The sequence below is a fragment of the Gadus chalcogrammus genome, chromosome 7 (genome assembly GCF_026213295.1).
Source record: "Gadus chalcogrammus isolate NIFS_2021 chromosome 7, NIFS_Gcha_1.0, whole genome shotgun sequence".
Lineage (NCBI taxonomy): Eukaryota > Metazoa > Chordata > Actinopteri > Gadiformes > Gadidae > Gadus > Gadus chalcogrammus.
The window spans coordinates 24,089,429-24,110,354 of record NC_079418.1 but is presented as its reverse complement, the minus strand read 5'-3'; the positions used below and the strand labels follow the sequence as shown (position 1 = coordinate 24,110,354).

The 20,926-nt window shown below is 44.0% G+C and overlaps 1 protein-coding gene across 1 annotated transcript in view; it reads right to left on the bottom strand.

Annotated features, from left to right (window-relative positions):
- Window positions 1–5,896: 5,896 nt before the first annotated feature.
- Window positions 5,897–20,926, bottom strand: part of LOC130386062 (dapper homolog 3-like) — a 31,929-nt gene continuing 16,899 nt past the window's right edge. The window contains exons 5-8 of the mRNA XM_056594845.1: window positions 13,404–13,538; window positions 9,968–10,095; window positions 9,256–9,861; window positions 5,897–9,201 (exon numbers count right to left, since the gene is read on the bottom strand). Coding sequence (XP_056450820.1) covers window positions 8,520–9,201; window positions 9,256–9,861; window positions 9,968–10,095; window positions 13,404–13,538 — 1,551 coding nt within the window. The 3' untranslated portion in view covers window positions 5,897–8,519. The remainder of the gene's footprint in view (window positions 9,202–9,255; window positions 9,862–9,967; window positions 10,096–13,403; window positions 13,539–20,926) is intronic.

Sequence of the window (20,926 nt, the reverse complement as noted above, 5' to 3'; positions counted from 1 at the left end):
AGCCATTTATTTGAGAGTGTCATCACTGCTCTCGGTTTATTCGCAGATTTTCGAAAGATGAAGATAAAAAGGGGGCATGCCTTCGAGAAATGCTGCAAGAAAGCTGGGAGATCTTCGACTTTCAACTCGGAAGTCTGGCCTTCGAGGATTCAGGAACTCACGAAATCTGCCCCATATGACATCACTAGTGGGCGTGTCCACCTAGATCTGTGTTTGATAGATCAGTGTACCAGCCTACCTAGTTGACGACTTTGCTCATCTATCCAGCACAGATCTAGGTTGACACGCCCACTAGTGATGTCATATGGGGCAGATTTTCGAAAACGGCTTGTAAGGCTAATCACACTCACACCTGGTGGTATAATATGTGTCCTTTAATTAGTGCCCTACGAACACACGCTGTTCGTATGATGTCGAGATGTATTGACTTATAACATACACTGCACAGGTGATTCTTAGCAATATGGGCTCTCAAGTCTCACGCATTCGGCGTGAGACACACGCCTTCATCCCATGCACACGCTCACACGCCGAACTTCGTATTTCTCACGCAGAGAAATAACAAGGATAGCGCCCACCAATTTGGGCCGCTAATTAACAGTGGAACAGGTAGGAATCAAATGGGTTTCCCGTACCTAGGGTAACCAGGTGTCCTCTTTGGCCCGAACATGCCCTCTTTTTGAGACACTTTAAAAAAAATATGTGGCGGAATTTCAAATTCGTCCGGGATTTTATTAAAGCCTCATAGATGTTCACATTGAATTTGCGTTGCGTTTCTCTGGGTCGTTCACAAACTAGTTCTCAGTTCTATTCGCTTGGCATTGGTGGAAGTGAGTAGGGGGAGTTGTTAAGTAGAGCATTCAGATTGGACGGTAAGCTATGGCTTGCTTAGTTACCGTCATGTTTTGTATTTATTTTCTTTTTTACCATTATTGTTTTATAGGGACAAACATTAACAAATTTCTCCTACAGGGGATTGATAAAGTTCTATCTATTGAACAGAAAGAAACACTTGGTCATACTTTACACACTTTACCACAGCATTGGCCTACTGAATGCCACAGATATATTTGCATTGGACTGAATTCCACATAAATATAAAATTATGTTTTTGCACGTTTGCAACGTTTAAAAGTTCAGGGAAAAGTATATGCCTCTACTGGTGTTGCTTAAGCAGTCACATGTTAATATACCCCCCCCCCCCCCCCCCCCCCCCAAAATCTCACTCTGAACTCAGTTCAAAACTTGAGAGCCCTATATAGCCCATCATTACACGATTAAGGAGTTGTTATTTGCCAAAGCGTAATTAGAATAACGGTAGATCCACAAATGTAAAGACAGTTATGCATTAACTTTATCTAACATCTACCTTTTTCTATCTATCTAGCTTCATGAGACCGATTGTATAATTTGTTTTTTATACCTTAGAAAAATAGGTTACATGAATTTCCAACTAGTCTTTCAGTTGATCCTGTATGTTCATACTTCTACCACGAGGGGCCGCTCCATACCCAGCTATGAAACAGGAGGTCGCCTTCAGGAGCGTCATCAATCTACAGGCTTTCACTCGTGTTGCATTAGGAGAAATACATTGTAGTGTTAGCGGCGTTTATTTTTGGATGAACATTGGCAGGGCGGGAACAACGATGGGAAACTCTGAGACTCAACCTTGCAAATTATTATTAACACAAAGTAATAATCAAAGAATATGGCACATCATCATGAATCTGAATCAAGTATTTTTAAGTTAGAATATCAAATAACGAAAATGTAGAAGCACATTCATTCATTAGTTAGGTTTTAGGACAAATGTTCAGTGTCTGCAAATATTCATATTGTCCTCTGGCCTTTCCGTACAGGTTGGTATGGAAGATACATTCACACACACTTTCTGAAAATATATCAGTTGCTATTTGTTTACTTTATTCGAACAGATATAATATTTTCCGAGAATACTATTGGGGCCAATTTCTGATATGCAGCAGAGAATCCCTAAACTTTTAAGTAGTATTCGGTTGAAGGCACAGGACAAGCATTTGGCTAGCATAACATATCAAACAAACTATAGTAATGACATGGTCAACCTTTTTTTCAACCACCTTAAAAATAAAACTTTGATAAGTATGATTGAAAAGGACGTAAAAAAAAAAGATGGCAGAAGAGAATGTGTGTGTGTGTGTGTGTGTGTGTGTGTGTGTGTGTGTGTGTGTGTGTGTGTGTGTGTGTGTGTGTGTGTGTGTGTGTGTGTGTGTGAATGTGGTGTCTGTGTGTGTGTGTTTGGGGAGATGAGGTGTTGAGAGCTGTCGGGAGTGGATGACATTTCCCAGGGAGGGCAGAGACTCTGTGGGCCTCTTTTACACCAGACCGCATTCGCACTTTTGTCTCCCTTCATTCTCAGCCTTCCAATAGGTTTCCTCTATACTTCTAGACTCCCACTGGCTTGGGATTAAACTTGAAAAAGGCTGAATAACAGAGCCGTGGAAGTAATGTGCTGCTCACCAAGCCACCATCGCGGCTTAAAGAGGATGTTTTCATAACCTTCATCCCCCCGACGTTTCCCATCCACTTCTTTTTGGGTACAACAAATGATTTGTTGCAGTCTCTCATTACAATTCACTTTAATTTGGCTCCAAGACACCCAACATTGCAATGCTGAGTTGTGTAATACTTTGATTTAGAAATGAATGCTTTCATTCTGGAGCAGTCGAAGTTTTGAGATTTATGCAAAGTTGAAGTATTAGATTTTGACAATTTAGACATATAATCTGAATAAAAAAAATACAGCTTTTATTAAATCTGTCAACTGCTATCACTCAGCCAAATTTGTAAATGTAAATATATTTTTCCTTTGTTCTTAATTGACAGAAGGGTTTTATTTTACAGGTAAGTCTAAATGATGACAATAAAGGCCATTTTACCCATAATACGTTTATATCCATACTACTTTTACCTCTATTATTAAAAAGTTTGAACACAATGCTCTAAAACCACAATGCTACTGTATATTAAACATCCAAAAGTCATTTCAAATGAAACATGACAGACTGCTAGGGTCTTCTTCCTTAAGGGTTAGGGTTTAGGTCACCACTTACCTAATGAAGATCAATCACTCTTGCTTCCTACTCCCACGCCTTCTTACGGCCACCCTCCACTTTCAATCATTTCAATCTCATATTTGGAGAGAATCCTGAGAAAGACGTGTTCTATGTCCCCCCCCCCCGAGTAAAAATAGTAAGTTCCACTACAAACTGAGTCTGACTATGTCTATTTAATCTACATTTTATGTAATCTTTAATATCATTAAATGTATTTTTGTGCATAAGACTTACCCGAAGAGCTAAGTCCAACATCAGGACTTGTAGAGCTGTTTATAAAGTCTACCAAAGTTAGCACAAGCAAGGCGTTGTGTCATAAGGAATGCAGTATTTATCCATTCCAACTGGTTAACGGTCAGATATCGCAGACTTTTTGAAATGCAGCAACCAGCAACACCGAAAATACATATTTTTTCTGAATCTCATGAATAAACCATTCATAGATGCAGTATGCAAGTGTTGGAAGAAAATGTTTAAAAGTCTGGCATTATCATGGTCAAAATGTGGGATTATATGGAAAGTATTCAGGAAACTGGAGGTACTCTAAATAGATGTATTGACCCCTTTTTCGTAATATAATAATGTTGAACTTGAGGGTTCCATGGAACTACAGAAAATGCAATTAACAGACACTTTATTTATTGCCTTACTTATCATGTCTAGGACATAGTGTAATGTGTTCTGGTGCCTATTAACTTAACAACATCCTATTAGAAGGTTGTGTATGCAGATGGTCGGAAATTAAAAAAAATGTAAGTGGTATGTACCAGAATCTTGACGTTCATAGAGTAACTGGGATTATTCAATTGTTATTAAAATGACATGAAAGAAATAAAACTGGAGGGAAAATCTGAAGGGGAATGAAAACAAACCCACCATCCAATATCCCCCGTTGTGCCAAAAAGAAATGCCCCTCTGTCTCTCTGTCTCTCTCCTCAGGCCCCTCTCCCTATCTGTCTTTCTCTCTCCTCATGCTGCTGTCTCTCTTTCTCCCTCTCTCTCCCTCTCTCTGTTCTCTGGCTAATCAGAACCAGATGTTTGGACGTGCAATGGCCTTCATTCAGGCCTTCCTCGCTTCAGTTTGCTCCGTCTCTTTCTCAGTGTGTCTTTTCTTCCACTGGCTCCATGCCTTCTCCGTCTTGCTCTCCTCCCCTCTCTTCCTCCTCTCCCCATTCTCCTGTTCCACTAATTTCTCTTTCTCTCCATATCCCCTCTCATTCTCTCTCTCTCTCTCAAGCTCTCAATGTCTCTCCCTCAATAACATTTCTCACTTTCCTCCAACTTTCTCTCTCTTGTGCTCTCTCTCACTCTCTCTCTCTCGTGCTCTCTCTCACTCACTCTCTCTTTCTGTCGCTCTCTCTCTCTCTCTCATAGGCAGGAAACAGTCCCAGTTCCTGGCCCTGGAGGCTTTGGGGGGAGGGGTGGGGGGGGGGGGCTTGTTTCTTCTAACCACTACCAGATGGAGGGATGAGGGAGGAAGAGACAGAGACAGAGAGACATGGGGGAGAACGAGAGGTGGAGACTTGGGAAAATGCCTGGGCATGCTGAGAGGAATTGTGGGTAGATTGAGATCTCTCTTTCTTGCCCTTTCTCTCTTTCTTCATATATATATATTTATAAACATATACATACGGCCATGGGGGAGGGGTGGGTGGAAGGCAAGGGTTACTGAAGGGAGTGAGAGATCCCATTCATTCAAGCGTGGGCTCAGATGAGCTACAGCTTGAATGAATACCCCACCACCCCAGCCCAACATGAAATGCATTTACATCATCTCTGCTTATCTTTCTGTATATGTCTGGAAGAGTGGAAACATTTGAGTTGTTTTATTCCATGGATGTCGGCTCTTGGTTCCTGGGAAGCTAGCTGTGTCTGCATACTGTATGGACAGCAGTTTTTATCATAAAAAATCGTCCTCTTCTTAGGGGAGGGTCCACGCGTCTGCAACAAGCAGTCATATAGGAGCACTGCTGTGTAATACCGTTAGCTGTTTGTATTGCTCAGTGCATCACACAAACCTGTTGCAGTTGTTGCATTGCTCAACACCCTTCGTCATATGCGTTGGTCGCACAAACAAGAACAACATGGAAGAAGGAAAAAAAAATAGGTGCCCAGTACAGCCCTTAACACATGAAGGAATTTGCATGACGACATGACCCACAGACGCTTGCCGCACGGTTTACACTTTCAACAAAACAACCCACGGCTCCGTCCCTCCATTTCACTTTCTTTCCACTGCCTTATCCCCGCCCCACCACTGCTCTAAGCCCCTTGTCCTTTCACCTACCTCCCCCTTTCTCCCACACTTCTCCATCACTCAACACTTCTGTCACCAACACTGAGGTTTCTAATTGCTGTCAACCATTGGAACTGTTTTTCTACCTGCACCAGCTGCGTGTGTTTGTCTGCATGTTATTGTGTGTGCTAGTGTGTGTGTGTGTTTTTCTGCATGTGATTTTGTGTGTGTGTGTGTGTGTGTGTGTGTGTGTGTGTGTGTGTGTGTGTGTGTGTGTGTGTGTGTGTGTGTGTGTGTGTGTGTGTGTGTGTGTGTGTGGTCTGCCTGTTGTGTCAGTTTGGGGACATTCACATGGCTTGCCCACCTGGTGCTCCCAACACCCTATGTGTTGGATGTGGCACTCTTTCATTCTTGTAAACCCCTAAATCTTCAGTTCGGGGGACAACCAAACCAATGTGATGTAACTGTCAAACATTTGTATTATAACAGAAAGACCTCATGTTGAGAGGGAGCCTGGCAAGAGAATGTCATCAATTCATTAAATGGTTTGTTTTTGTTATTGCCCAGAGACTCAAATGTATGCATTCTTAAATCCACATCACCGGTTGGTTACAAATAATGTGTCGATTCTGAATCTGTTTAACAAAAGACTGCAAGGGTTCTGATTAGAGCTGTCAAGCGATTAAAATATTTAATCGTGATTAATCGCATTAATGTCATAGTTAACTCACGATTAATCGCAAATTATTTTTCTATGCTAAATATCCCTTGATTTTTTTGTTCCATAATTCTTCTCATTTTAATTCTCTTATCAACATGGTGAAGTGCATCGGCTTGCCTTGTGCAAATGATTTTTTATTTAAAAAAAAAAAAAAAAATTGGAAATAAAATAATTGCGTTAATCGCGCGATAATTTTTTCAACGCCGTTAAAATTGGTTTGCGTTAACGCCGTTAATAACGCGTTTAACTGACAGCTCTAGTTCTGATGCATGGCTGCACTGAAGCCACCGACAAGCCCGCAAATAGTGGTTTAGAGATCACTGTTATCGTGTCATATCAAATAAACACTGAATAAAAAAATAACAAATATTGGTTTAGAGATCACCGTTATCGTGTCATATCAAATAAACACTGAATAAAAAAATAACAAATTGTGGTTTAGAGATCACCGTTATTCTGTGTTGATGGTAGATTCGTATTCACTCGGTTGACAGAGATCCCTCTGGCAAGTCGAGGAGGACTGGGTGTCTGGCACAAAGACCTTCTCTGTATACCGGTTCTGCCACCACCACTCTGCCTTATTGCAAATCACTATCAAGCGAAAGAAAAACATCTCATGTTAGTAGTACTTGCTATTTTTTTTATTAGGTAAAAACCTTTACATTTCATACACTGCATTGAGACACCCAAAACGTAGTACAAAAGATAAGCTAATAGTAATAGTGGGCTAGTGCACCTTAAAAGATAATACTGTCGATTACTTAAAGTGACAAACGTAAAATTACGTACATTCTTTGGAATAGCAAAATCCTGGTAGGCCACACATGTTACTAAGATCAAAGCAGCATGACAAAAGCAAAAATGGTATTATATCTCAAAAAAAGGCATATACCGTGGCCGTGGAAACTGAGGATTAGAACCTTTGTCACTCTTGTGAGTGACTTCAGTCTCACTAGTGAGCATTTCTGCATTCACTACTACATAACAAAAACTGCATATTAATTATTTTACAGACTTCGCTTTATACATAACTTCACAAAATCTTTGTTAATGTAATATGTTACAGTACCTTGTATTTAAGCTGTACAGAGCTCACTCCTCTAAATTATTTTTATAATTCTTTTTTCGGCAACACTTCACATTTTCTTGAAAGAGGGCATCTACTTCTAACCAAAAGACGTTGACTTAGATCTCCGCAGACGAAGAAATACTCCTTTATTTCAATGCACCCTTGACAAACAAACCAGACCAGTGGGTCAATAGACGTTTAAAAAGGATTTGTCCACCTTATTAGCTTGGCTTTTGACACTTTACGCAAATAAACTGCCTGATACAACCTTCTCTTGTGTAAAATAAAGACGGCAAGGTAAAACCGGACATGATTGCTGGAAGCTAGATGTTTTCCCCCATGAATAGTAACCTAATTGTGCACCTTTCTGGCCTATTTGTACTTTTCATGAATTTATTTTGTTTGATTAATGCTTGTACTTAAATGATTCTTTAATTATTTGTTTGAGTAATGTTTGAATAACTAATTTCCTCTCATATTTATTGTGAATCATTTCCATATTCATGCGAAGCACTTATAAACATCTAATGAAAAAGTGCTATATAAATAAAGTTATTATTATCATTAATATTATCATTTGGCAAATTTGGATATCCAAAAACACCTAGTTTGAACAAATTAGCCTTTGATTGTACTTTTGCCTTCTTGATGAAATATCCCAGAAGACAAAGCAGTATTTTCCAGCAAACGATGGCTGCAAAATTCTGAAAACAAAAAGGATTTAGATATATTCAACTCTGCACCAACGTGTCTTTCCTTGTCCTATAGAGGCTACAAGGAAATCACTTCCAAGATATGGCTGCAGTGATCAATCACAGGCATTTAGGCAAACTTATGTTTCACTCCGTTTTTGGTGACAGCCTTTCCCCTCATGCAGACCAAACCCACACACGACATCCCCACACATAAATACACACTTGTTGTAAACTATGCAGAATTGCAATTGCAGAAAACAAAAGTTAGGAAAAAGGACCATGATATAATTGATTGTCTGTAGGGAATTCATGTCATTTTGATTTGTCCTTTTGACTTGTTGGTGAAAGTTGATCAGGGTTTGAGACAGTGACAATATAGATGATCTTACTAGTGTCTTACCATTTAGAGAGGGTCTTATGCCCATTAATCAATCATTTATGTTTGAGCTAGCACATACCCTGCGATACAGGTGTTGGACAAATTAGTTTTCAATTACTATCCAGGATGGATCCAAGATCATCTTCTTGAGTTGACAGGCTTTGATACTAGTTCTCTTAAGAACACTGTCGTACCGTATCAGTTTTTATGTTAACACACAATTCTCCCATTCTATCTTGAGTGACGGCGACTTAAAAACATACAAACCTGATATGGGCTTGAACAACCCACTCATCACATCACCCCATATAATCAAGTCTTGCTTCAAACAGTGGTCATGACTTTGAGCGAACCAGTGCGGAAGCGCAAAATCTTCTTTTTCAAGGCGTGCGAGGCCTTTATCTTGACAAAGGCCTTGGGCTGCAGGGGGGCTCCGCTGGGCACTGACGGGGGTGACGGGAGCGAGAGCTGAGGGGGGAGCTGTTGGGGCCATACCAGCCCGCCGCTCTCGTCTGAGTCGCTGGACAGGGAGCTGGAGTCCGGGGAGTCCGCCTCGCTGGTGCTGGACTCTGACTCCCCGTGCCCCGGGTGAGAGTAACCCTCGGTGGGTCGGCACGGCGGGGCCTGCTCCCTCCCTGCCTGGTACTCCACCAGCGGGTGGTGGTGGTGAATGGGGTTTTGGTGATTGTGGTGGTGGTGGTGGTGGTGTTGGTGGGGGTTGGGGTTGGGGTTGGGGTTTGGGTTTGGGTTTGGGTTGGGGTGGGCGTGCGAATACGAGCTGTGCGTCGGACGGGATTTACGCGAGCGCTTTCCACAGGGGTCCCTCTGGCCGGACGCCGAGGCGTGCTGGGGGGCGGCGGGGGGCTGCTCCGCCTCGTCCTGACTGAGCTCAAGGGTGGACCGCCAACGCCGGTACCCGCCGCTCCCCTGGTGGGACTTCCTTCCCTTGGACTGGCTGCCGCGGCTTCCCTTCCCGCTGCCGCTCCCGCTGCCGCCCCCGCCGCCGCTGCCTCCGCCCCCGCCGCCGCTGCCTCCGCCCCCGCCGCCGCCGCCGTCCCGCTCCACCGTGTTGTACTTGCGCTCCGGAACCCGCTGCAGGCTGTTCTCCGACTGGGAGCGGCAGGCCTTCTTCCCCTGCTTCCTGGTCGCCCCGCTTTTGTCGTCAGTCTGGCGGCCTTTCCTGGGGCCCGCTCTGGCCCTCGAGTGCTGAGGCTGATGAGCTACGGGGAGCTGCTGCTGCTCTGGGTGGCCGTCGCCCGTCCAGCCCTTCAGGGGATTGGGGTGGTGATGGGAAGACGCCTGGGTCGACGTTCGACAGGGCTGGGCCGGGATGTACTCGGCGTTCACCAGCTGCTCGTCGGCTGGAGGGGGGTGGGCCGGCTGCGGAGGGGAAGGGTAGCCGCTGAAGTGCTTGGGCGTGGAGTCCGCTTCCCCGTTGCTGGGGTTGGACTGGGCTGGACCGGGCCCCCTGCAGGGCTGGTAGTCCATCGAGGCGGAGCGAGGCGTGCTCCCCGGTGCATGCTGCCTGTTTCTGGGGTAGAAGCTGGTGTGATGTTGGGTGCTAGGCTGCATCTGGTGGTGGTACGGGTGCGGGAGTCGTCTGTAAACGCCGCCTCTTGATGGCACTCCAGATCCATGCCGCGGCAAGCCTGCGGAGATTGTCCCTCTGGGCTTTGGGGGGAAGAAGGGAGCCCGGGCATGTGACTTTGGATGGTTCCCTGCATCCCCGGATGTTGGTCCTCTTTACGGCATAGGCTGCTCTGCCTCACCACGGTGATGGCCCGGGGTCATGTGGCGCGTTTGTGCGGGGCTTTGATGGGCGCGCGACCACGGTCCTGCGTTGGACGAGTCCGGATATATACGTCTCCATCCGTTGGGCTTCCTCGTGGTCCTCCTCTCTCTGCGTTCCCCGTGCTCCATCTCGTCCATGCGGTCTGCGATGTCTTCAGCTTTGGGAGCCTCCAGCAGCCAGGTCTGCTCCGTCTCCGCGGGTCTTCTAGGAAAGACCAGATCCATGGTGGCGTTGGAGCAGGCGGCGGAGAAGGGCTGAAGGAGCCCGACCTCCGGAGGTCCACCTCGACCCGCGCCAGGGGCTCCTCTGAGAAACAGGAATATGTATGAGAATGAATCTATCATAAATTGACAATATACATTTCTACAATTATTACAAACCATAGATTAAACTTAATTGACATATAAATGATAACGGTAGCAATACAGACATGGCACTTAATTCAGTTATATTGGAGAAAATTGCAGATGAAGTGAACATCAAATAGTTGCAGAGCCATTTCAATGTTGTCCCAGAACCACTTTTGCAGCGTTGCAACTGTCAATGGGCATTTATGTAAAGTGGAATGTAGCAAAGCAAACACGACTTTGCATGGATTCTGCAGACCAAATTCTTCAAAATGTAATCCAATTCTATTCACCATTTTATTAAGTAAATACTTCAAATTGGGAAAAAATTAAGACTTGTGCTCCTTTCCTGTCCCTCATCCAGCATCTTTCGTGGATAAACGGATGCATGATGGTTCAGATTAGTTTGGCTAGATGAGCAAACAAATAGATCACGGTGGAAAACCTAAAGCAAAACGTTGACGAAACTGCTAGTCAAGGCTTATACCTTAATGCAGTAAAAAATGAGCCCCAATCTGCCCAACAAATTGCACAAATATAAACTTTGCATCACTGTGTAGTACCAGATGTGTGATATACCCATTAAATAAAAACACAATATTTATGGGGGCATTTTAACAGCAACTCATTTTCACTCTTCGGTTCACTAACTGTGTGCTGTGTTTATATTAAGTGTGATGTTGCGTGCATGTCAGCACAATCACTAAGAAGTCACTTATTTCTGTTATTTAGGCCTGTTTTCGATGAAGTTAAGAAGGAACCAGTTCCTAGAACTGTGCCTCTTTTACTTTTTAAACAACATCGTTAGTCAGCTGTCAGCTTATAGGTGCTGACATGTTGATTGGTCATTACTGAGAAATAATCATCTCATTATCAGAGCCAGAGGCATCCACTTTTGTGGAAAGGTTAACACTGCCATGGAAATGAAAATACACACTTAGAATGACTTTTCACAGTTAAAATAAAAAAAAGCGAACTTTAAGAATAACTTTTGATATGAGGGAGTTTCTAGTATAACCCAAGAAAGCTTGACTACTCAGCTTCTGCCTTCCTTCATGTAAACACGGGAGGGGGGAGAGAGAGAGAGAGAGAGAGAGAGAGAGAGAGAGAGAGAGAGAGAGAGAGAGAGAGAGAGAGAGAGAGAGAGAGAGAGAGAGAGAGAGAGAGAGAGAGAGAGAGAGCAGAGAGAGAGAGAGCACAGGAGAGATAGAGAGCGAAAGAGAGGAACAAAGAAAGACGGCGAGAGAGTTTAGAGAAAAGGGGGATAGATTTAAAAGAATGCATTGAAAATAATAAACATCTCCAGAAATACATTCTGTATACTCCCTTCAGTGAACGCTTGGCAAGGTTTTACTAGAGGTATGGTACCATGAAAGTGGAATCCTAAAGAAGATTATCAATTTGTGTTTTTTTTACGCTACAAAGCCCAACGTTCCCTTCAAAACAAACATGAATCACCGGGGGGCATCTTAGCTTTTCAACACATTCCTATTTCTGATCACTGGAATTTGGTTTGGTTGCTCAAGTGGGCTTCAGGGCTTTATTTATGTGGATGAGATGCTTGAGTGTTCAAATATTACAAAAGTTGGTATATCTCTCTGCCTATCTTCCTTTCTTTCCAAAGAAGTGAAGTATGTCTTTCTCCTTCATATTTGCAACAAATGATGGACCTTCATCAAGAATGTGTTATCATTTAAGGGAAAGATAGTGTTTTAACATTGTCTGGAAAAATAAATACTTTTAAGATGAGCTAACAGAGGTCTTCCGAGTTCAGAAGGAGGTCTCTACAATCTCACAATCTAAAGTATTTGCGCCACGGGCCCATTGTTACCGCTGAACTAGAGCTAATTGAGGACATGCCTTCGACTTGATGTCTAATGGATTTGTCCGTCTGAATCTGTTTCGCCAGGCAAATAAACGACATACCATACCACCCTTAAAAACACAGCAGGCCCCAAATCTATAACGCAGAGAAAGAGAGAGACAGAGAGAGAGAGAGAGAGAGAGAGACAGAGAGAGAGAGAAGAGACACAGAGAGAGAGAGAGAGACACAGAGAGAGAAGAGAGAAGAGAGAGAGAGAGATAGACAGAGAGAGAGAGAAGAGAGAGAGGAGGAGAGAGAAGAGAGAGAGAGAGATAGAGAGAGAGACACAGAGAGAGAGAAGAGAGACACAGAGAGAGAGAGAGAGAGAGAAAGAGAGAGAGAGAGAGAGAGACAGAGAGAGAGAGAGGAGAGAGACACAGAGAGAGATAGACACAGAGAGATAGACACAGAGAGAGAGAGAGAGAGAGATAGAGACACGGAGAGAGAGAGAGAGAGAGAGAGAGAGAGGGAGAGAGAGAGAGAGAGAGAGAGAGGCACAGAGAGTGAGAGAGAGCGAGTCCCAGAGAGAGTGCGCGCGCGCGCGCGCGAGAGAGAGACACACAGAGAGAGCGAGAGACACAGGGAGAGCGAGAGAGAGCGAGAGACAGAGAGAGAGAGTGATAGAGAGAATGACAGAGAGAAAGAGAGAGAGATCACCGGGTTCATGCTGTGAGTCAGGAGATGCATCTGATTAAAACTAGGGCACGTAGGATGACTATGACTCCTTTATTCCAAGGGCTGGAGAACACAGATGTATTAATAAAAGGGATAACTACCTTCTACAACAACTACCAATTATGCACTCGCTCAGTTTAACCTGGCTCGTATGACACAGTTAAGATGGGAGAAGTGAAAATTATGGGTGATAAGATGTGTTCCCTGCAATCATAAAGGAAAACTATTTTGTACCCAAGCATATTATACATGTAGCTTAAAAAATAACAGCATTAAGCATATCCCAATATGTCGCTAAATACATTCTAATGAATCAATCATGAATCTCAATCAAGAATGAATATATTATTAATAAAACATTCATGAAATGTCTGAATTGAGGAACATTTCTAAACTTTAGTCTCAAAAGTGTTGTGCCGACAATAGGAAATAATAAATGAAAAAAGAAAAGAAACAACAGCGATGTGTCATCTGATGGGACCTTCAGGGACATGCAAGCCAGAGACGGAGAGATGGGGAGAGACAGTTACCGGGCTACGGGGACCGTCCGCAGGTAGGCGGCGGCGGGGGTAGTCGGTTGGCCTGGCGTCGGCTCCGTTGATGCCCAGCTCCGCCACCTGCTCCTCCAGGGAGGCCATGATGCCCAGGGGTGCACTGGAACTGCCCTGCAGCACGGCACAGGGAGGAGGAATATCATACTACTGTTCATCGATCCTTCACATTCAGACGTGAGGCTGAGAAGAAGGGTAATGGAGTACAATCAGTAATGAGATGCATAACAGGTTTCTAAAAATACAGCGTTGTCAGCACAAAGTGTTGAATCGGGAACACGAGATAAAAACAAAAGCTCACGAGTCAGTTTATGAGATGATATGATGGAATAATGATTGCGTTGGAAAGAAGATTGGCAAAAACATGATCAGGGTGTCATATATAATTAGACACCATATTTCTTTCATTTTGACATGGCTAAAATTTCTTTCAACGTATTAGTTGTGAAACGTATCTAAAAATCGAATCCATTTATTTTGGACTGATCTAGCCTTGATTTGGTTAACTTTGCCATGGATGGTATACATGCATGCTCACTAGTGCAGGGCACATACATGTATGCATGTATAATCCGCAGAAATAACACGCCAAATAAATTAAATGGCTGGCTTGAAAACTGACAATGTTCATACAGCATTTATTTACGTTCCCTGCCAGAGTAGAGGAAAGACTGACTGACAAACACAACCATCACAGCCACACAGGACTAAGACCACAAGCGCTCATTAACAAAACACTAGAACAATAACACTACGTTGCCCTGAACACACCACACACACACACACACACACACACACACACACACACACCACACACCCACACACACACACCACACACACACACACCACACACACACACACACACACACACACACACACACACACACCATTAAGCGTAGAGCTGGTTAAGCTGTCCACACATCGACACAGACCATAATAGGCCACAGAGACTACAGGAGGTGGAACATTGTTCGATGATGAGCAAAAAAACACAAGGCGTATGAGGGGGCAGATTTGCTTAAAGAAGGATGATTCAGACTGACTCGCTGCCCCTTTCACCATTTGGAATGATCAAGGAATAGTGCTGGTGAATTTGCAGAATTAAATTTCTGGTATAAACTGGAAAAGAAACCTAAATCATTTTGTAGAGGTTTTTTAAACACTAGCTACATGATTATTAAAATATGATTATCGTTAGCATATTGAAGAACTTTAGGAGTTAAAGGTTCCATCCTCCTAAATGTAAAAATAGGTTTTTAATACATTTATTTAATTGCCAGTTGAATCCCCGAAATCGAAAGCAAACATCGGAGGGGAGCCGACAGCAATGTAAACGTTCAGCTGAGTGATTTCAAGAGAGGCGCTTAAATGTTACAGATCACATCGGGCTGTTTCTGCACACGTTTAAATCAAGAGTTTTTATGATTATGAATCCCAGACTCCCTCTATGTAACTTAACAATGAATGCCATCTATGCATCTCTGCTTCAGGGAGAATGAGTCTTAACCCAACGTGTGACACACAACATTCCTCACGGCGTAGCATGACAATGACGAGGTTTTAGATTGTCCCACGCAAAGTGCACACCACAGCAGCACTGGGTCTGCAAGGGATTTGCCCATCTCTCACAACAGGGTGTTACAATGTGCCTAACACTGCCCTGCCCTACCAATAGGAGGTCACCAAAACATACAGAAATCATTAAAAACATTTAGGAGGGCTTAAATCTGCTGTAAAAATAATGTTGCATAATATGTGATTAAAAATTAAGCAAAATGGGAGTTGAATCTAAATAACTTTGCCCCATTCTCTGGAAAAGTAATCCCTTTACATAAATAGAGATGGAAACTGTATACAAAAAATAACCCTCATAGGAAGCCAAACCATCTATAATTTTAAATACAGCCATTGGACATATTGTTTATGCAGCTTACAATCACTTTTGGTTAAGGGCTGTACTTTATCAGCACAGCTACAGAAGTACCCAGAACATACAGTACGTCACACATGTCATATGATTATAGTATATGATTACAAGGTGGTCTACATTTTGAGTCTGAAGCCCCCTGCTCTCTGCATCTCTTCAAAACTAAACAGTTGTGTGTGTGTGTGTGTGTGTGTGTGTGTGTGTGTGTGTGTGTGTGTGTGTGTGTGTGTGTGTGTGTGTGTGTGTGTGTGTGTGTGTGTGTGTGTGTGTGCATTAATCTTCCAGCACCAGACCGGTGGGCTGGTTCGGATCATTTCCTGTATCGGTTTCCGCAGATCTGCGCACAAATTCAATCTGTTCTGCATTAGCCCCGGGCTTTGGTGCGACGCACGCAAAAACCAATAACACACTGTTTATTTATCCGGAGTATACAGCTTAAACGAAAGCATCGTCTGTTGTTGTGTGCCTCTCTCGCGGCAATGCGGATGCACTGAAAGAGGTAAAGAAACAGGGTGACCCCCCCCTCAACCCCTTGGCAACCGAGTAAACGTCTGTACGGCTGCCCAGGGATACACACATGGTACTGAACTCCAGGGGAGGGAGTTTTCTAGAAAGCGCTTCCACTGTAAGCAGCATAGGTATCATAAGACAAGACATGTGAGAGAAAGAGACACAAAAAATGAACACCTAATGACATCCATGCCCTGATCCACCCTGCGCTCAATCTACAGTGGGACGCCGTTGTGCAGTGTGCGTGTGCACATGTCGCTCCACTACACTGGTGTAGTTTAAGCCTCAGCTCAGTTTGTGTTCACGGTGGGTGAGTGGGGACAGACTGCGTTAGAAGACACCAGCCCCTCATCACCGAGTGGCCCACGCTGCCGTTTGTGCCGTGTCAACCCTCGCAGTTGTTTTGCTTCGGGTGGAGCTAATTTATGACTCAAAATCAATCACTCTTTTGTTGTCTGCCAGCATGAGAGTGGTCAAAACGACTCTGGTAGGTTGTGATTGGCTGCTCTGCAAAGAAGGGAATTTTCAGTAGAATCTAATAACATGAAAACGAGATGTGATGTCATGTGAACAAAGCCAATAAAGGGAAAGTAAGAATGGTAGAAAAAAAACAGCAAAGTGTACAAGCAAGGTTTGCATTTAAAACCGAATAGTTAAAGTCAGAATTTAGAGTGGTGTAATAAAAGTTAATGTGCTCGTGAGTGGAGTCTGGGTTCTTCAACAAATACTGTTTCTAGTAGTTTTCCATTTCTGGTTACGTTTCTGCAAATACCATCATATAGACAAGGCCACATTTTATGATCTGAGGTCTTAAGATTTATGTTGAGATGTATGCTAAAACCACCAATGATAACAAACATGTATTTAGCTAATACGAGGATGAACCCACTGAACTTGCGGAAAATGTATATTTGGTTTTGAGGTGTGGTATATTATTAGAAAGTGAACCGAAATGACATACACTAGCCTGGTAATACAAAAACATTGCGCCATCTATGACCTTTTCAGATGATTTATTTAGGAGGTAGAGGAAACACCATGACAACGCTGGTCGAATGCAAAACAGTGATCACTGACTGTGATTTAAAAAAAATAAAAAATAAAACCAAGCAAGGCTCCTGCTTTCTTTAATTAAATCTGCTTAAGAGAAGAAAAGCTCCCGCTCTTTAAGTCTTTTGAACGGGTAACTTTTGGATCAAGAAAAGAAAGAAAGGAAAAACGATTAGGCTCCCTTTTCTCTCACATTCCAACGTGGTTGTATTCGCTATTAACGCCAGCGAATATGAAGCGTAGGCTGAAAACCTTTTGCCGCCTACTAGTGCACCGCTAACAACAGGGACTATTTTTGACTCAATTTGAACCATGCTGTCTTTTTATGGACTGAGCTTTTTTATTGTGTTGTAGTCTTTACCCGAGTGCCATGTGAAGCTGGCTCAAAGCTAATTTGTGTGTGTGCGCGCGCACATGCGCGCGTGCGTGCGTGTGTGTGTGTGTGTGTTGGCTGAAAGTATGTGCATGTTTGTGTGTGGGTGCAGACCAGTGTGTATTTTTCTGTGGCAGTGTGTGTGTATGCGTGCATTCATGTGCAGCATTAAGCAGTGTTAATGTCAGGCATGCAGTGAATGAATGGGCCAGTGTGTAGCTTTAGGAGCTACTTAGGTTAGACCACACTGGCTCAATGGTTACTTGTCTGTCCCCACACACACACACACACACACACACACACACACACACACACACACACACACCCACACACACACACACACACACACACACACACACACCACACACACACACACACACACACCACACACACACACACACACACACACACACACACACACACTTTTTGACAGTCAATGGTGGATGGTGATCTTAGCTTGACCCAAAAACCTTGAAATTAAGGTAACCTGCCTCAGAATGCCTCGTCCCTTCAGCTCACATGAGTATTCATCTTTCTAAGGACTCCCCCCGCCCTGACCCACACAACTGTAGAACTAAACCAAAATCGTAAATCAATTTTCTATGTCATCCGCCATTAGGTGTAATTATGCAGGGACACTGATCTTCAATTACCCAAAATGGCTGTCAAATGGATTGGCCATTTGGTCGAGGGAGATCAGCGAATTTTGGCCACTGATGACCGACCACTTTGTCACAAGTCATTACCCACACAGAGAGAGAAGGGAATAGGAGGACAGTGGAGCGGCGGAGTTGGGAAGTTCAAGTGCAATGCTCTGTGTTCTGACCTCAGTTGTATCCCTCTAAGGAGCAATACAACAAAAGCAGTCCAAAATAAACGGGGTTACATTGACATTAAGGAGGAATATTTTTGTGTGTATAGTCATTTGTGTCTGCACGAATGGGGACCAGTGTTTCAAGCAAATGCTGTGTCTGTGTGTATATATGTCTCTGTCTGTCGGTCTGTCTGTCTGTCTGCGTACTGATAATACACCTGGAACAAAGGGCTGGCCAATAAGATATACCTGCTGCTACTGCTATGGCAACATGATAAGGAGCCACCCTGAAAAGAATGGATGCAGGATTACATAGAGAGCGAGAGATGGTGGGAGACGGGGATACAGGGTGGAAATAAATGAGTGGAACAGGCGAATGAGTTAATGGAGTAAATCATGGGAAAAGCAGGAGAGCAGCGGAAAGTCCCTTGAAGATCTGTGCTCCCATCATCAATGATTCGCCACACTGCTTCTTACATCACAAAATCAAGTCTGAAGCCGATCTCTCTATCCACACCAACACACCCACACCCACACAGTGTCAGTAAGATGGGTATTGCTTCTGCAGCCAGTGTAGGAGACCTGGAAGGGCAGTATTTACTCGGCTTCTCCCAAAGGTAAAGCTCTGACACGACCGGCCCCACAGTGGCTGCGGGTTGATTGCATTAGCTGATCCTACTGCTGCTGTGTGCATCCACTTATAGCATGCACAGTGTCTGTATATAAATACAAAATCCCCCACCCAAGACGGGGGGTGTGTGTGTGTGTGTGTGTGTGTGTGTGTGTGTGTGTGTGTGTGTGTGTGTGTGTGTGTGTGTGTGTGTGTGTGTGTGTGTGTGTGTGTGTGTGTGTGTAGGAATCTAGTATACAACCAAGGTGCTCCTGGAATTTGCTGGCAGAATTCTTGTATAATTCCCTTGTCCGCTTGTCATTCCAGAAATTCCCTGAAGAGAACGGCTGGCGACAAGTCAAGTGAGCACCGACAACATACAGCCAAACACCGAGGCCCACTCAATTGTTATGCTATTTTAATCCATGTACACGGGCTAATGGCTAACGAATTCAGCGCTGTAGCACTATTTACACCTCCACACTCTCACACTCTCCTCCCCAGGGCTGAACAGAATAAGTAGCAGTTCACGGAGAACCGCAACGAAAACCAGTGAGCCTCCATCAAAATGTTTTTCGGACACTCCCAGACAGTCTTCATGGATGGTCCCATAGTCTAAGCGTTTGAAGCGTATTCCCTTCCCGAGTTCCGAGCGACGCCCCGTGATGGATGTTGCTCTGGGACGACGTTGGGCCGCCGATCCTCAGATCCGCTGGGACCGGGCTCGGGTTTCTTCTTCGCCTGGCTCAGGACTCGGGGTGGGGGGGGAGGGGGGACAGCTGTTGCGTGGGCCCCCCTGTTCAGGGAAATACTCGAGGAGAGTAAAGTTGTTGAGACAACTCGGATGAGTCCGAATCAAGAAGACACCGGACACTGGATCCCGGGGCGTTGACATGGGTCAAGGTTGGAGATTAGGATCCAGGAATATCTGGAGTATTAACAACCAGCAACTGTTTTTTCGGGGCACCCCCTGACCCCACCCGTCCACCCAGGATTTCTTTTGTGGGTTTTATTTAGCTCCATGCCGTTGTTCCAGCCTCTGCTTTTGTATGGCCCCGGGATGCGCTCGTTTTTACAGTCATCCACACTTTGATAATCCACGCACACAAACTAAAACAGTGCAGGACATGAACATTGCCAAATGATTTCCTTAGCTGTCCGAACTCCTTTCTTACTGTCAAAATCATGCAAATCACTTGACATTCAAACACTTTCATGAGTAAATATTCAAATTTATCAATCCATAATACTTGGAGCCTTTCCCTTATCCTTGTTATCCAAACTAATCCTTACTTCAGTGTGTTTAGATAGCAAGATGGCCGCCTGCAAAGCTGGCATATAGGAAAACTTTCTCAGCTTCTCAGTCTCAGCCTGGCGGGAGAACGAAGGCCTCCTGCTGAGACAGAGGGATTATAAATAAAGGGCAGACCGACGGCTTCAGACAGAGAGCCTGGGAGGCGGCAGGAGGCTGAGGAACAGACACAACAGTAATACGATGAAGAGACTCAAGGTAAAATAGTGTCAGGATAGCTCGCAATGGTTGATACTCTGCCCTTCTCAGAGGTTGTATGCTGTTTGTTGTATTGGCTGTATACCTGCAACATAGTATGTCATCCGACAGTTAAATACAAGTTATGCGACAGTTAAATATATTCAAATGACATTGTTCAGTACGCCTATTGGTCAGAAGAAAAGGAGATGCCATATTAATGTGAACAATTAATTGACTGAATGATATCTGAGGCAATAAAACCAAAAAAATAACTTTGCAATAAAAATATATGGCAGGATAACAATTACTGTACCCTTAGCAATGGCAACATGTCTAAGCTTATTATTCCATCCTGTGGCTACACAGTACATTCGAACTTCATCCCATGAATGCTTTGATTTTGGACTGCTACTAGTTCTTCCCTCCATGGTCTTGGATAAACAGCAGAAGGTCTGCTGGTCTTGTTTGAGGACTACGGATCGGTATGGACTGTCAAATGTATTAGCGCTAGCCAGAATCTATCCACCACTTGTGAGGCGTGGGGTGACCCGCATGTGGCGAGCGTTTCACAACATCCCAGGCACCATTAAAGTTGGTAATTGCTCATGTAGGCGCCGGGAATCTTTAAAAACTTGATGTTCCTTTAAGAATTGCTGCTGGTGCGACCACATCCCAGGATTATGGAACTTCTGCTGCTTGATTTCAAATCCAAAAAGGCTATTTTTC